This window comes from Cicer arietinum, chromosome 3 (genome assembly GCF_000331145.2).
Source record: "Cicer arietinum cultivar CDC Frontier isolate Library 1 chromosome 3, Cicar.CDCFrontier_v2.0, whole genome shotgun sequence".
In the NCBI taxonomy this organism is placed as follows: domain Eukaryota; kingdom Viridiplantae; phylum Streptophyta; class Magnoliopsida; order Fabales; family Fabaceae; genus Cicer; species Cicer arietinum.
In genome coordinates this window covers 23,464,971-23,482,824 of record NC_021162.2, presented here as the reverse complement: position 1 = coordinate 23,482,824, position 17,854 = coordinate 23,464,971, and the positions used below count along the sequence as shown (strand labels likewise).

At 31.5% G+C, this 17,854-nt stretch overlaps 2 protein-coding genes across 2 annotated transcripts; one reads left to right on the top strand and one right to left on the bottom strand.

The window, feature by feature from the left end:
• The first annotated feature begins 10,373 nt into the window (after positions 1-10,373).
• LOC101488262 (small ribosomal subunit protein bS21c) lies at positions 10,374-12,994 on the top strand. Its single transcript, XM_004513138.2, has 2 exons — positions 10,374-10,854; positions 12,694-12,994. Exons 1-2 carry the CDS (start codon positions 10,409-10,411, stop codon positions 12,815-12,817), a joined length of 570 nt encoding a protein of 189 aa, XP_004513195.1. The 5' UTR covers positions 10,374-10,408; the 3' UTR covers positions 12,818-12,994.
• Positions 12,995-14,132: 1,138 nt separating this feature from the next.
• On the bottom strand, positions 14,133-16,876 carry LOC101489908 (uncharacterized protein At4g15970-like). The gene is made up of 3 exons (XM_012719371.3): positions 16,632-16,876; positions 15,038-15,439; positions 14,133-14,766 (listed from the first exon to the last, which is right to left on the bottom strand). Exons 1-3 carry the CDS (start codon positions 16,755-16,757, stop codon positions 14,293-14,295), a joined length of 1,002 nt encoding a protein of 333 aa, XP_012574825.1. The 5' UTR covers positions 16,758-16,876; the 3' UTR covers positions 14,133-14,292.
• Between the last annotated feature and the right edge of the window lie 978 nt (positions 16,877-17,854).

The window sequence follows — 17,854 nt, the reverse complement described above, 5'->3', positions numbered from 1 at the left end:
ATCAATAAAAAAACAAGAAAGACCAGCAAAAATCAATTAAAAAACTAGAAAAATGCCAAAAAAAAATAGAAAAATACAAATAAAAGTTGTAAAAACTAGCAAATTTATATGCAAAATAACAATAAAAAAAAACTAGAAGAAAAAAAAAAGTAATAGACCAGCAAAACCAGTAGGAAACTAGAAAAATATAAGTAAAATGTCAAACAATTCGATAAAAAAATAGAACTTATAAATTGAAAAAATCAATAAAATTACTTGCTAATATACTAGTAAAAAAACCAGAAAAACTAGAAGAAAAAACAAACAATAAAAAAAACCAATATAAATCAGGAAAACCAGAAAGAATAAACAGTAAAATAACTAGGAAAATACCAGAAAAATTCAAACACATTATAGAAAACTACAACTAAAATATTGGAAAATGTCAAAAAAAATTCTATGCACCATAGTATCATAATTTTATCTTAGTCATAAGGTATTGACCAATCATTAAAAGAAATATCATATTGTTACCTAAGTTATAGGCAAATGTCATAATACTAAAAGTTTACAAAAAAAATACATAACACTACCATTTACAAAATAAGTCATATCATCTAAGCTTAACTATCTAAGACCAGTTATCTTACTATCTCGATCAGTACTATGATATTTGAGGTTGTGGTGCTTGTGATCCTTTGAATAACAGAGTTAGTACTTGTGATCCATAAGATTGTAGTGTTTTTGAACTATCGCCAACTTGTGACTTCTTATGTGTCTTCTACTTTTGCTTAAATAGGTAATAAATAGCATATGGTATATAGTTACAACATACAATTATAGGTTTTGATCAGCAACAAAAATCATACAGTTACATCATATATAAGGTACCTTGTTTCCACCTTTAGGTGTCACTTTATCAGCAACTGTTTTACCCTATCAAGTCCTCGAATTGTGTCCAAATTTTCCATATTTTTTGCATTTAATAGTTGGAAGGTGCCTTGGAAGTATGTTTCGATTCTTGGACTCATTGTTACTCATATTAAAGTAGCAATATCAATTTACAAGGAAGGAGGATTGAATTGTAAATTCAACTATTTAAAATTTCTTGTTAAAAACTTAAGAAAATAACTCAACATTCATCTTGGTTGTGAAAACAGTTGGAGAATGTTCTTGGTTAGTTAAAACTCAACAATTTAGCTTATCTATTTAACTTGATAATAAAAAAGACTAAAAATAAATAAAGATAAGGGAAGAGATATCACACAATGATATATCATGGTTCACCCAACTCGGGCTACGTCCAGTCCTCACAACTGTGAGATTTTCCACTAAGCGTTCAAAAGGAGAACGTTCTTGGTTTTACAACGTTCTTGGTTTTACAAAGTTTTGTTCAGATCAACCTTGATCTGTAATAGCAATTTCTTTCCACCCAAAAATGATTTAATCAGGTCACCTGTCAATCTTTAAAGATGATTTTACAATTCACCTTTTAACCATAAAAGGATTTTCTACAAACTACTCAAATTATAAACAACCCTTATAGACTTGAGTTTACATAATAATGGTTTAAAGATATTAGTAGAATCTAAGTATGCTCAACTTGTGTTTGAGAATAGATTATTGATAAAAGAACTCAGTGGAATGATTCTGATATTTGAAGAGAAAAATAGAACTGAATCTTTTGTGATTGAGAAGCTTTCAAGTATGTAATTGATTGATTTTCTGAGAACTTGAAGTTCTTCTTTTTCCTTGAGCTTGGGGTTCTTTTTATAGACTTCAAGGAGGTTGATGACAGCTATTTTGACCATTGGAAAGGTGTCCATCTGTCATGTGTCAGATTTGACCAAAGACCATATATTTTAAACCATGAATATTCTTGATTTGAATATTTTGCGTTTTTGCTTCTGTGATAATAATGTATGATATATAGCTTATCATTCTTGATTGTGATGATCCTTTGTTTATGCATACAAACATCTCAGAGATGTGCTTAAATTATTCAGATTAAGACTACCTTTTGATTCGTGCAAAATAGGATGGGGAATGATATACTTATGATGGAGAATGATTGTTAATATGCTGGAGAATGATGTTATCATTATGGGGATTGATGTTAACATACAGAAGAATGATGTTATAATTCTGAAGATTGTTGTTTAACATGCTGGAGAATGTTGTCCACATGTTGGAGATTATTTGTGACATGTTGGAGAATGTTTATCATTCTGGAGACTGATGTTACCATGCTGGAGAATGATCATTTGTCACTTTTGCTCTGATCGTGCCTTTTAATCTTTGATCTTTTGGAGTCTTTCTTTTGCTGATGTGAGAGTTGTATATTCCTTGTAGATGGACTGGAAATCCATTTGTAATTTGCAGGAGCTTTCCTTCCATTAATAGATGATTTGATCTTGCTTGATGAAAATGAAAAAATGTGGAGAATGTTCTTGGTTTTCCAAAATTTGTCAAAAACATTTTTGGCTATGTTTTGTATATTTTTTGCTTTTTCTTTAAATTGATTTTGCTTGCATTGCTTAGTACCTATCTTGGATTTATTACACTCAAAAGAACATGTTAAATTATTATTTAGAATCATTATTAGAGTCTTCATTTAACCTTTGTTTGTTTACATCAAGACATTAATTTTGGATTTTGCCTCAACAATCTCCCCCTTTTTGATGATGACAAACATGTTATTTTAGATTTTAATTTTGATTCTAATTTTAATCATAGAGAGCCTAATAGCTCCCATTCAAAATATGCTTCATATTTTGTACCAAAATAACATTTCATTGATGCATTTAGAGTAATGAATATACAGAATTCATACATATGTTACAAGTAGATTAAAATATACAGAAGTTCAATTTACAAAATGACTTCTTAGTACAAATTTGATTTTATTAAAACTAAACTAATTATTCCCCTTTGTCATAGCAAAAAGGAATATGAGAAAAAATGAAAATGAAAACGAAAGTCTATTTAGAAAGGGAGGGGGAAGATCCTTCAGACGAAGAAGATCTGGACGGTTCTGGAACATCCTAGAAAGAGGGAGGAGGATTCAATGGAGGAGGATCAATCCCTAACTTTGGAGCAAGCTGGGTGGCCATCCAATCCATTAGAGTAACATACTCCTTATCTTGATGTTGTTGCCGCACCATAATTGTCTGGAGTGCAGCCATGATGGATTGGTTGCCTCTTGCTTGACCTTTTAACGTTTAGCATAGCGTTTGGAGATATCTTTTGGGGTAGAAGGGAGAGTGATGTGTGAGGGAGCAGCAGTAGGGCGAAAAGAGGAAATAGTTGCAAAGGAAGTTGCAATGGTGGGAAGGGCAGTGGCTGGAGATGTTATGGGGTGAATGGACGGAACAAGGGTATCAGGGAAGTTCAGAAATTGACTGATACCAAATATGGATGAGCTTGTCTTTTGTGGAGAGATAAAAGTTGGTAACATGATTGATGTAGAGTGAAATGGGAGTTCAGAACACGTGTCATTTAGTGAATGATAGTGAAAAGGGACGATAGGTGCCTCAGTTGATGTGTGTTGAAAGGAGGAAGGGAGGCTAGGTGGGTTGAAGGAGAAAGGGAGAATGTTTGGGGAATAACGTTCTTGAGCTGTAGTTGGAGGGGTGCAGGGTGGAGAACGTTCTTGAATGGTAGTTTGAGTGGGGCAGGGTGGATAACATTCTCGAGCAATAGGTGGAGAACGTTCTTGAGCAGTTGTTTGTGAAGAACGTTCTATAGCTTTGTCCGATTTTGCATCAAACTTTCTAAGGTTTTCTTTGTTGTTCAGAATATAGCAATAACATTCAAAAATGTGAAAATATTTGATGATTGGCTTTCTGTTTTTCCTGATTTGATATGGTGTTTTGTTGATGATTTTTCTTATTGATCCACAGTTTATAATGTAGCATGAGGTATTGATAGCTTCAGCCCAAAAATATTTTTCAACATTAGACTCTTCCAAGATTGCTCTTGTCATTTCTTGTAAGGTTCTATTTTTTTCTTTCAACAACTCCATTTTGTTGAGGAGTTCTTGCACAAGATAGATTATGAAAAATGACAAGTTCGTCAAAGAAGGTTTTAAAAGAGGCATTTATGAATTACCCTCCATGATCACTTCTTATAGAAATGATCCTAAAATCTTTTTCATTTTGTACCTTTATACAAAAGATTTTGAATGCATCAAAAGCATCATCTTTTTGTTTTAAAAATAAAACCCAAGTGTATCATGAGAAGTTATCAACAATAACAAAACCATATATCATTCCTCCTAAACTTGTTGTTGTAATAGGGCCAAAAAGATCTATGTGAAGTAGCTCAAGAATCCGGTTTGTGAAAATGAAATCTTTTGAATGAAAATTTCTTTTAACTTGTTTTCCTTTAGCACATGCTTCACATACTTTATCAAAATTAAGTTTTGGTAATCCTCTAACAACTTCTAGTTTTGAAATTTTTGAAATGGTTTTCATGCTAGCATGACCTGTCCGCCTATGCCAAATCCATTTGTCTTTATTGATAGACATGAAGCAGGATTCATCAGGTAATTCCTCAAGATATAAAATGTACAGATTTTTCTTTTTTGTTTCAGAAAAAAGAACTTCCCTAGAATTTGTTTTTATGATTTCACATAGGTTAGTTTTGAAAATAACTTCAAAGCCATTGTCATATAGTTGACTTATACTTAAGAGAGTATGTTTCAAACCTTCCACATATTGAACATCAGTTATTTGAGCAAAAATTTTCTTTACAATTGTTCATTTACCTTTAATTTAAGCTTGATTATTGTTCCCGAAGGTGACATACACTTCATCTTTCTTGAAAAAAGACATGAAGCAATTTTTATCACCTATTATATGTCTTGAACAACTGTTGTTCAAGAACCATGACTTTTTCTTGACACTTTGAAATCCAACCTGCATGATTTGTTACATTATCTTTAGGTACCCACTTGGTCTTGGGTCCTTGAGGGTTAATTTTAAATTTTGATTCCTTTTTAATAAGGCATGTTGATTTAGAGTGGTAAATCTTGGAACATGAGGAGCATCTAATTGTTTGTCTTGGAATAGGTTTAGAAAACTAAGTTTTAACCCGTTTTGGTAAAATTCCAGAACATTCTCCTTTTGTTAACTTTGTTGGAGAACGTTCTCTATTTTTTGGATTTTGAAAAAACTTTGTTTTTGCTCCAAAGTGTTCTTCTTTTTTGAAGATCTTTTTGTTCTTAATTTTTTCATCTCTTTTCTTAAAGTAACATGCAAATTCCAGATGTCCAATCTTACTGAAATATGAACATTTGATTTTGCATTTACCCTATTTTCTTTCAGGAACAAAAAAGTTTTCATACATTTTGGTTTTTTGAGTTTTATGGAAATCAAGACTAGCTTTATCGAATATTCCTACTTGAGATCTCATGATTTTTTTGAAAAGTTTCAGTAGCTCTAATGAAATTTGATAAATCATTTTTAAGAAGTTCAACTTCAGTTTTAAGGAGAACGTTCTCCTTTTGAAATGCATAACGTTCTTGAATTTCTTGACTTTCAGTTTTAAAATCTTTGAGTTAAGATTCTTTCACATTTTGAATGATCTTTTTAAGTTCATCATTCATAGCCTGAGGTTTCTCTTTCTCTTCTTTTTCTTTGTGAAATTTTTCTTTAAAAGAACTACACAAAAATTCCATTTGTTCACACAAAAGACGAGGTTCATAATTTGTTACCTCATTTTCTTATGCATTTTCCATTAAGCATATGTTGGCTTCTTCATCTTCTTCTGCATCAGATTCATCTGAGTCATCCCATATAGCCATCATTGATTTCTTTTTGAAGGGAAATCTTTTTGGTGGTCTTTTACTTATGAGACATTCAGCTTTGTAATGTCCTAATTTATTACATCCAAAACATGTGATTTGGCTCTTGTCCATTTCTGTTTAGGGACTTTCTTTTTTGTTTGGAAATCCTTTCTTGATCTGGTCTCTTCTTCTCAACATTCTTTGAATTCTTCTGGTGAGAAGGGCTATTTCTTCATCAGCATCTTCCTGTCAAGTTTCTTATAATTCTTCGTCAATTTGTGTTGGTACAGTTTCTTGGGATGCTTTCAAGGCTATTGCTTTTCCTTTCTTGGTTGGTTTATGTTCTTGTAACAACACTTCATGTGCTCTTATTGTTCCAATTAGTTCTTCTAATGCAAGCACTTCAAGATTTTTGGCTTGGCTTATAGCTATCACCATCGACCTCCATATGGTTGGAAGGCATCTCATGATCTTTCTTACTATGTCTTGTACTGAGTAAGCTTTGCCATGATAACACATCTCATTTACTATAGTTGCAAACCTTGAGTACATCCCATCAATAGTTTATCCTTCATTCATTTCGAACAACTCAAACTTCCTTATGCCAATGTCTATTCTTGTTTATTTGACATGGTTTGTTCCTTCGTGATGAGTTTGTAGTGTGTCCCATACTTCTTTAGCATTTGTGCATTCATCAACTCTTTCACTTTCTTCCTTGCTCAAAGCACATGATAAGAATAATTGTGCTTTAGAATTTAGGTGTACCTTAGTTTTATCTTAGTTGCCCAGTATACTTCTTTCTTTTCAGCAAAAGTTGAATCATTTTATTCAACTCTTGGTATAAATCTCTATTTGTAATGATGCGCCATATTCCTGTATCTTGAGATTTTAGAAACAACTGCATCTTATTCTTCTAGAAGTAGTAATCTGTTCCATCAAAGTAAGGTGGTATGTATGAAGATCCTCCTCCAACAATGTATTTTGCTTTTGACATTTTTTCTTCTAGATATTTACTCTAGCACTTGTTAAAGTGTTTAATCTTTAGAGACTTTGCTCTGATGCCAATTTAAGTAGTAATATCAATTTACAAGGAAGGGGATTTGAATTGAAAATTCACCTATTTAAAATTTCATGTTTAAAACTTAACAAAATAACTCAAGATTGATCTTGGTTGTGAAAATAGAAAATGGAAAACATTCTTGGTTCTGGAAACAGAAAACCGAGAACGTTTTTGGTTTGTTAAAAATCAACAATTTATCTTATCTATTTAACTTGATAATAAAAAGGACTAAAAGTAAATAGAGATAAGGGAAGAGATATCACACAATGATATATCATAGTTCACCCTACTCGGGCTACGTCCAGTCCTAACAACTTTGAGATTTTCCACTAAGCGTTCAAACGAAGAATGTTATTGGTTTTACATAGTTTTTTTTCAGATCAACCTTTGTTCTGTGACAACAATTCCTTTCCACCTAGAAATGATTCATTCAGGTCACCTATCAATCTTTAGAGAGGATTTTGCAATACACCTTTTAACCATAAAAGGATTTTCTACAAACTACTCAAATTATAAACAACCCTTAAAGTCTTGAGTTTACACAATAATGATTTAAAGATATTGGTAGAATCTGAGTATGCTCAACTCGTGTTTGAGAATAGATTCTCGATAAAAGAATTCAGTGGAATGATTCTGATATTTGAAGAGGAAAATAGAACTGAATCTTTTGCGATTGAGAAGCTTTCAAGCATGTAAGTGTATGTAAGTGATGGATTTTCTTAGCACTTGAAGTTCTTCTTTTTTCTTGAGCTTAGGGTTCCTTTTATAGGCTTCAAGGAGGTTGATGATAGCTATTTTGACCATTGGAAATGTGCTCAACTGTCATGTGTCATATTTGACCAAAGACTATACTTTTTAAACCATGAATGTTCTTGACCCGAACATTCCGCGTTTTTGTTTCTGTGATAATAATGTATGATTTATAGCTTCTCATTCTTGATTGTGATGATCCTTTGTTTATGGACACAAACATCTCAGAGATGTGCTTAATGTATTCAGATTAAGACTACCTTTTGATTCGTGCAAAATAGGCTGGCGAATGATGTTATCATTATGGGGATTAATGTTAACATATTGGAGAATGATGTTATCATTATGAAGACTGTTGTTTAACATGCTGGAGAATGTTGTCCGCATGCTGGAGATTAATTGAAATATGCTGTAGAATGTTTATCATTCTAGAGAATGATTGTTAATATGCTAGAGAATGATGTTATCATTATGAGATTGATGTTAACATACTGGAGAATGATGTTATCATTCTGGAGACTGTTTTTTAACATGCTAGACAATGTTGTCTGCATGTTGGAGATTAATTGCAACATGTTGGAGAATGTTTATCATTCTGGAGATTGATGTTACGATGCTTGAGAATGATCATTTGTCACTTTTAATCTTTGATCTTTTGGAGTGTGTGTTTTGCTGATGTGAGAGCTGTATATTCCTTGTAGATGTATTGAAAATCCATTTGTAATTTGCAGGAGCTTTCCATGCATTAACAGATGATTTGATCTTGCTTGATGAAAATGAAAAAACGTGGCGAACGTTCTTGGTTTTCCAAAATTTGTCAAGAACATTCTTGGTTCTGTTTTGTTAATTTTTTGTTTTTTCTTTAAACTGATTTTGCTTGCATGGCTTAGTACCTATCTTGGATTTATTACGCTCAAAAGCACATGTTAAATTAACACGTTATTTAGAATCATAAATAGAGTCTTTAATTAACATTTGTTTGTTTACATCAAAACGTTAATTTGGAATTTTGCCTAAACACTTATTTCTTTATATTTTGGGTTTTCCGGTGTTCTTCTCACACATGGTGGATTTATTGACTAACTATCTATAACGGGCCAAAGCTTTAGACCATTTGAAAGCATGACGATGTAAGAATATATTTCGATAAATATTGTTTTATTGTATGAAGTAATGAAATGAAATTAAATAACTTAATAAACGAAAGTCTGAACTAAAAAGTTGAGCTGAATTAATAACTTAACAAGCAATATTAAATATACTTGTAACATGATACAACACAATCCTCTGCAACTTCATAGTTATACCACTTGGAGGTAATACTAAGGCAACATGGCATACCAGTCAAATCCCATAATCTGCAAGCATAAGTCCTTTGTGTAAATTAAGTACATATTGATCATTTTCATTCTCTACGTGAAATAGGTCGTGCTCTATATCACAACCCAATATGGAGATCACCCATTTGATGCCTTATTGGCCTTTTCCAGCAATTGTTGGATCCTTGGACATAAGTTACTCGTATACCTTTGCACCAGTTCCATCTGAGTAACAATCCTTTTTGAAATATAATTTTTTTAATCCCTCGAGCAACGTGATGATAAGTTTGTCACGTTGTTCCAATATGGTTTTGTTGAATGCTTCACACATATTGATGACTTGTAGGTCACATAGTGTGTTAGTGTTGTATGCATGCCTTGTCCATTTACCAGCTAGAAGTTTCGTCATGTCCATCCAAGCATTTTTTTTTTCAAGTCTTTCATTCTTTGCATTGCTCTTTGTCAATATGCCATTATTGTAGCTTTAACAGCCAACCATAACATTTTTCTTCATCTATGCTCCAGGGTACTTCTTTTTTCAATTTCCATATAGATGATTTACACATAACCTGTGTTCTACACCAACATTGATATTTTGAATAACAGTTTTCAAACTCTTTTGTTAGTCTGAAATGAAGGCCCAATTCCTCTGTTGTATGTTATTCAAGTCCTCCAACAAAAAAGTAAGAAACTACTGTCATGAATCTCTAATCTCTCCCTCTACCATTGCATAGGCAATTGAAATGTATATGCAAATGCAACTTTACATGCTTCAAGACACACGTAAATTCTTTCAAAGGCAAGACCATTATTTCCCGTATCACACTTAATAATAACGGTGCTGCAAATTTGACCTCCTCAACTCTTCTGCACAACTCCTCAAATGTGAGTATTGTTCACTATCACTCTCTTGTATCATTTCAATTGCTCTTTTATTGGCCCTATATGCTTGATCATGAACTAGAAGCTCGTAATTTGCCAACAATAATTTCCAGTGAACTAGAATTTATTGACAAACCTTCATTATTATTATTAGGGAAAATTGCATTTATCTACATGAGATTTCCTTAAATAACACCCTATAGTTATCAAAATTCACTTAACTCCTATATACTAAAAAATTGCGTAGATTTTTTTTTCCGTCACACTTACATCTTTTTTTGTCATTTATCAAAAACTCGTTAGAATAGACATTTCGAATCACACATTTTAAAATTATAAATATTAGATATATCATCGTAATTGTAAAAACTCTAATTGCATAATATGAAAAATAACAAAAATAAAATAAATGTAAATATTACAAAAATAATAATTGATGCATTTTTTTTAGCGAGGATAAATGAAGCAAGTGCTTTTTTTTATTACTATAAGAAGTGTATGTGTCATATGATCAATGCAATGTTTCTTTATTATTATTTAATATTATTTTTTATTACAATGTGACGATGATAAAATAAAAACTAAAAAACTTCCATAATCTTATCATTTCACATATTCCCCAAAGCATCAATGGCTATCTCAACCTCCTTCTCCAACTTTTTTTCATTCCTCTCACCACAATCAAACCCCCAACAACAAAAACCACACCCCCCACTTCTCTATCCATTTCCATCTAATCCCAACCACCGCAGCAAGTTGGTTCCACTCGTTCTCAGCCGTGATGAACGCTCTTCATCGATTTCAACATCACCACCACCAGACTCCATGTCCTCCGTTGTTACCTCATCTCTCTCAGTTTCCAACTCCATGTTCTTAGCATCGCCGTATAATGTTCAAGTTATTGTTGAAGATGATGAGCCTGAAGAGAGGTTGCTTAATAGGTTTCGAAGAGAGGTTATGAGGGCTGGGATTATTCAAGAGTGTAAGAGAAGAAAGTTTCATGAGAATAAACAAGACAAGAAGAAGCGTAAGGTTCGTGAAGCTGCTAAGCGTAATCGTAGAAACAGATTTCCCAGGTATATTTTCGAACACAAATAGTCCTTCTTTTTTTAGTCAATAGGCAAATTAGTCATCGAAATTGTAAGACTCGGTCAAATTGGTACTAGAATTTTGAGAATTGGTCCATGAAATTTTAAAGTGTCGTCAAAATAGTCTATCCTTAGTATCATGGATTAGTTTGATAGACATTTATAATTTCATGGATGTATTTGGCAATTTGTAGAATTTTGGGATTAATTTGACACAAGCTTACAATTTCGAGAGTACTTTTAATGTATTTCTTTAAATTATGGAAATTTCACATTTTTTTGTTTTGTTTTGGTTGTTAGCTATTTTGGAGAATTGATATATGACCCAACACAAATTAAGTAGTAAATACTGATTAGTCTTTAGGTATGCTAGATGATTTTGTTTAACAATCTTATTTGAAAATCAAATTGGTAAGCATAATTTGAGAACTTTTTAAAGGGTTAATGTAGTTTGCATATGCGGTTAATATAGTTCAATGGCGTATTAATAGATATTTCAAGATTTTATAACTCATTATCCATCAACAGAATTTTATTACATGTAAATTTGAACACCTAAAGTTCAAGGTTTATGAAGTTCAAATTTGTGGTTAATGAAGTTCAGTGGATGAATAATGAGATGCGACTTGTGACACCAATGTATCTATGAACCAAATCCAACACACTTCATGAACCATGTATGTGAATTGTGTTTACCATTTAAGTAGTTATCAAATTTAAGTGTTATAAATTGATGTTCAAATGACATTTATGTTTCTTTTTGGGGTAAACTAATATATGTATCGCACACATGCTAAGACTAATCTCTCGAAATAATGAGATCTACTTAAATAGTTTACCTCTCTCAATATATATTTTTTTCATTTTCACTTGTCAAGAATCAAACCACCGACCAAGTAGTTAAGGGACCCTAGCATCTACTTCTTGTGTCACACCATGTTGGTAGGTAAATTGTTTTAGTGAAATATAATCCATCATTCTCATGTTTATTGGAGTTCAAAATCAAGACGATGGAAGTAGGAGAATCTTGTTCTAGTGTTTTGATTTATGACTAGAGACTAGGGAGTGTAGATAAGATGATAGTCTTGACTACCATAGCAATTTAGGATATTATTTTTTTTTACATTAAATTTAGGATATTTTGTATATTGGGGGTTTATGAGAAAGAGATTTAATAGTGTTTATTCAGCAAACGCTTGTCATTTAAGAACTTATGTGGTTAGTGCGTAGATTTTGCGTTCTCAACATTTGTTCAGTATTGGGAGTGAATTGGAATCAGAGTTGATGAGGTGTAAGTTCCATACAAGCTGATTCCATAATAGTATGACAATGATACTGTGAAATTCTTCCCAGCATATGTTGAAAGTTAAAACATTAAATTACTTTGTGACAATGCTTTGTATGTGAATGTGTTCTTCTGTTCTGGTTGGATATAGAGCAAGAGCAGGTATTGTCAGGGGTCCAAAGATATATGACATGAATATAGTTTTTAACATTCTTCATTTTAATTTTTAGTACATAAAAATTTAATTTATTTTGTTTGGGTTATGAAATAAATGTATGAAAAATATATAAGGAAAATTAAGTTGGGGTCTGAGTTTTAAATAGTGGTCGTGGTAATGATTGTGTCACTATCTTTGATATTGCGGAGAGTTGTGATCAATTGCGGCTGATGCAGCAACACAAAAAATTGTTTTGTCGCAGTCCAAATTGCGGTCACGGACCTTTATTTTAATCCTGGTTTGTGTGTCATGACATGGCCATGCTTCCCCTTCCTTTCTGTCAACAAAGATTATCTGATACTTGTCTGTCTTTCATCATTTTCAGGCGAGATATGGGGAAATCTCCAAGAGGACCGTACAACAACTACAGGCAGGATGTTCCAAAACCTGAGAAGGAAGAGGATGATGATAACTGGGATCTACCTGAAGAGGATGTGCTAAATTTTTGACTACACAGTTCCCCTCATTCATATGATTCTTCACATTTTACTGTGAGTGGCTTTGTCTGCATGTAGGTTCTGTTATGTGAATTCAATTCCTTGGACTCAAATTATTGTATTGTTCAATATACATTTCATTTGATATTTAGACAATATGCTCATTGGTGCATCAAAAATTTATTTAAATCCCCATGTCATGTTGAATTTTCCAGTCATGTAACAGTTATAAATCAAGGATAATTTATCTGTTAAGAAAAAATGAGTGTTCATCAGACTACAAAATATTCTTGGTGTTGAGGATAGTCTACTCATATCATCTGCAATCTCAAAATTGATGGATATTAGGAAAACAAACTGTTTTAATTTCTTTTTCTGTTTGGACTTTGGAGTATTTCCCATAAGGCCACACCATTAACTGTAAATGCTGTTTATTGGTTTAGTGATTAACTTCTCAACCATTTTTTACTTAGCCTGTGTTGGTTTCCGCATTCAAACTTAGCATTCAATTCATATTGGGACGCAAGAAACCAACACCTTATCGCGGAACCAAACATATGATTAGTTTTCATGTCTATGGTCTTTTTCATGCTTGGCTTTTTCAAGCTTTAGAGCTGAAGAGGTAATTAAGTTACTGAGAATAGGCTTAATTGATTATACAATCATTTTTGGGAACTTTAAGTTTCTTCTCCTCTGAGTTACTGAAATCCTTGACCTCATTAGGTTTTAATTTGGAACTAGACTGAATGATACAAGCGATAGACTGGATTATCAAACTAGGATTAAGTGTATAGTTATTAGCATCTAGGTTATTTTATTGTGAAAAAGCATACAGATGAGTTGTTTTTTTGGTCTTAACCCGTTGATCATCAAGGGAAAACAGCTTTGATAATCTAGAGTTCGGTCAAAGGTCAGTATAACCTAATCAAAGATTGTTCTAGCTAGAGTTGAACTCGGGTATTTTTGAACAATTCATCCTTAACTAAAACCCATTAACTATTTGACCCCAACTACTTCATTAATAAGTAGATGATATGAAACTATGGTTTTAGTAGAGGAAACAATATACATTTTGCTTGGATAGGAAGCAAATTGTTTTGTTCATGGTTTGGGCCATTAGCTTAAGTTAAACCGCTGAAACAACCTAAGTCCAGACTCTGGAGAGTACATTGATTAGGTGGAAGATTTCATCACTTCTAAATGCAAAGAAAAATGTTCCAAACTACAAAAATATTATTGAAAAAGTATACCAAATGTAATATTTCCCAGCTTACCTATTAACAAAGAAGCAGATGTTTAGTATTTCACCAAGAAATGGACATTTAAGTTAAAACTAGAAGAGAACTATTTCAGTTAGCGATAGATACTTTGTACCAATAATATGATTATTAAAAAAAGCTAAACTAAAATATGAATTTGCAACATGTTTTTTCTAATATGAATTCTTTGTTAAAACTTGAGAACTGTATGTTCTTCTATGTATATTTTCATCCTGTGCACTTCTGTGGCCACCTCAAAGCCATTTTTTCTGATGCATTGAAGTGGATCCAATCATCTAGAACAATCCTCAGGTCATGAACTTTGCTTGAGAGACCATCACAACAGTTAGCATGGATAGTATAAACTTTTTCCAGCATATCTTTATTTAGCTGACAAAGTCCACCAAAATGGTTTGCATCTACACCATGAACACGGAAGCCGTATGCCTCAGTTATCTCTACATTTTGCTTTATAGTTTCACACAAGGACTCTTCAGCATTTGGGTTTGGATACAAAATCCTGCTCAATTTCCAGTGCTTTAAGAATTCCAAGGCAATGGCATTTGCTTTCATGAAGAAGATTCCACCTTCTCGTAGGGAATCTTCTCTTTCTCCACCACTTGAGAAATTGCATGAAATACTTAGTTCATATGTAGGATTGAAGTTCGCCAATGGACTTTTAAGCCACAGTACATCTGCATCCTGCAGAAAAACAAATGTCATATACACTTCAGGTTGATGAACAAACAAACCTTTATCTTTGATTCAACCTTATCAAAATCCGGAGCAACTTTCTCCACCCCTCACAATTTTTTAAAACCACATGTTTTCAAAAATGTACTTTTGAAACATATTTTGTCAATGTATACTTCTGGATGGAACAAAATTTATGTTTTTTTTTTTCCTTCTGATGTGTACATCATTCGTAAGTGATATTGAGGGGTGTAGAAAGCTCCTCTCACATAATTCATACCGTGAAAATTATGTTGTAACCCAATTCAAGCACTTCTATCAAAACATTGTTTCTTCTCCAAGTGAGCACATTGTGTTCTAGGGTTATGATGGAGTGTCTTTTGATGGTAAAATAAGGTTCAAAGGTGGAGGGGTGTATGCAATGTGGATGCAACAACTTGCAGTATTCAAAAGCTTGGGGGTCCATAGCTATGATAACCAAGTGATTCAAAAATCTTTTAGTCCCTTGACCAGATTTGAAGCTTTGTAGTAAAATTTCAAGCATAGATCCTGGGCTTGCATGTGATTCATCTACCATGGTTAGGATAACTGTTCTATCTGGCATGGTTGCTCTTCTCAGCACTTGAATCAATTCTTGTTTTTCTGAAGGATCCTGATAGGAAAGTGAAAATTTTCTTCCACCCTAACAATAAATCGAACATTACAGAAAACATTTAGTAACTACCATTAGTAGCTACTCTACAAAAACTACCATTAGTAACTAATATTTGTTTGGTTAATTACTTACAATGATCAGTTAGTACTTAGTAAACTATCATTTTCACTTTATTATTATTACTCTTGGCAAATTTATTATTATAATTGTTATTATTATTATTATTAATTATATTAATTGTTATTATTATACTAGTTTTTTTCCTTCTATGATAGAAAAGCCTTGTTCCTTTTTCTCTTTTTACCAAATGTCATTATTTATTTATTTATTTTTAACAAACTAATATATATACATGACCTTGTTTTTTCTTATTTTTTTTAATGACTTTTGGTACCTATCCTTTTGATATTGGACCCTTAAGTCAGAACTCAGCACTGCACATTAACTAACTCACTTAAATAAAAATAAAATTCATTATATTTATATACGTCTAAAAATGACAGATGGTAAAGTTCTATATTGATGCATAATAATTCTGCAACTGTACGTTACACTTCAAACTTCAAGCAATTTTTGTATGGTGTTTTTTTTATTACTTCATCCAATCTTTTTTATAAGATATATTTATATATTTGAATTTGAATTAAAATTTGCAAAGTAGAACCAGTTAAGTTAACTGGTGACCAATTTTCGCTGCACAACCTAACAAACAAACAATTTTTAATGGGGTCTTTAATTCCATTCAATTTTTCACAGTTACAAAAACCAAATTTAAGGCTTTATATTCACAATTAGTCAATACATCAAACAATTATACAATTTTTTTCTTTCAGTTTTTTATTTTATATGTTGACATATTCTGATTGGTTATCAATATAAAATAACTTTACACTGAACCTGCATAATCTTTAAACTCTTCTTTAAAATATTTGAGTCCAATTTCGTTACAATTTACTACCAAATATTGGTGCATAATCTTTAAACTCTTGTTTAAAATATTTTTGAGTCCAATTTCGTTATAATTTACTACCAAGTATTGGTATCATGCTTAGAATCTTCAAATAATAATTAATGATAAAATAAACACTATGTTACTTGTATGAATGCAGCACTAATCTAATCAACAAAACTCAAACGAAAAAATTCACCCCAAAAAATCAAACGAAAATGAATCAACAAAATTTTACATCAAATTAATCAAAGCTTGAACAGAATTTACCTTCCTTTCATTTATAACTTGTCCAAGGTTGTTAAACCGAAAGAAGCAAATCAACACAATCAAGAACGCTGTGAGAGGAAGAAGATGGACAAAGTTTCTCAATCCCAAAGTTCTCATCCTTCTCATTGCAAATAAAATAATTCGGGGCCTATATGTTTGTTGACAAAAAAAAAAGACTATATGTTTCAATATTTTTTCCTTTTTTGCCTTGAAAAGTTAGGTCTTATTGTTTAAGTGCTATTGAAAAAGAGGTCAATGTGTTGAGAAAAAAAAAAATAGCCCTTTACATCAAAGCTATTTTGAATGAGATCTTTTATAAGCAGAAATATAGAAATTGAAAATCTATAAATTAAAATGTATATTTATATCAAAAGATTCTTAAGATCTGACTCAATTAATAAATATTGATATTGTTAGACATAATATTATGTCTCAAGAATTCAATACTTCGTAGTTGTGTATAAGTTTAATTTTTATTTTTATCTTAAAAAATATTATAAATATTACTATAATTAACTTTCGAATTCGAATCCGAGACCTTACAGTTGTGTGAATTTATTATTTTTTGATAACTACAGAACAAGTTCAAATCTAATATATCAAGTTCAACGTAACAATATCATAAAGACTATTTAAATTTAGTTATCAATTTTGCAAACAAAATTAATATATAAAATTTACGAAAGAATGGAGACTATTTGCTTCAAATTCAATAAAAATTTGATCAAATTCGAATTCAAGAAATGAAAAGTATACATAAAAATATATAATTTTTTTTGATGATCGTCTTTTTTGTTTGTATTAAACTTTTTGATGATTTATTCAAGAAAAATGAACCTTTTGATGGCTGTAAAATGAACCGTCTACCTTACATAAGAATCTTTATAAGGTAATCGATTTCTTATATTTTATATTTTATGATGACATAACAACCACTTATTAATTTTAAACACGTGTGTATTTCCCAATTATACACTCTACCCTTTCCAAGATAGCATACGAAATCTAATATGTTTTCATATATTGGCTTTTTAATATCGTAACTTTGTTGATTAGCCGACCCTTGCATTCAATGGATGTAAATTGTTTTTATACTATTATGAATTAACTCCAATTCTATATTTTTTTTATTCGAATATAAAAATTAATGTATTCACCAATATATATATATATATATATATATATATATATATATATATATATAAGGATTTGTGTGTGAATAA

Coding starts and splice junctions, on each gene's coding strand:
- LOC101488262 (XM_004513138.2), top strand. CDS start 10,409: ATGGCTATCTCAACCTCCTTCTCCAACTTTTTTTCATTCCTCTCACCA. Junction 10,855..12,693: donor CGTAGAAACAGATTTCCCAG/GTATATTTTCGA, acceptor CATCATTTTCAG/GCGAGATATGGGGAAATCTC.
- LOC101489908 (XM_012719371.3), bottom strand. CDS start 16,757: ATGAGAAGGATGAGAACTTTGGGATTGAGAAACTTTGTCCATCTTCTT. Junction 15,440..16,631: donor AAGTTATAAATGAAAGGAAG/GTAAATTCTGTT, acceptor ATTTATTGTTAG/GGTGGAAGAAAATTTTCACT. Junction 14,767..15,037: donor GTTACAACATAATTTTCACG/GTATGAATTATG, acceptor GTTTTTCTGCAG/GATGCAGATGTACTGTGGCT.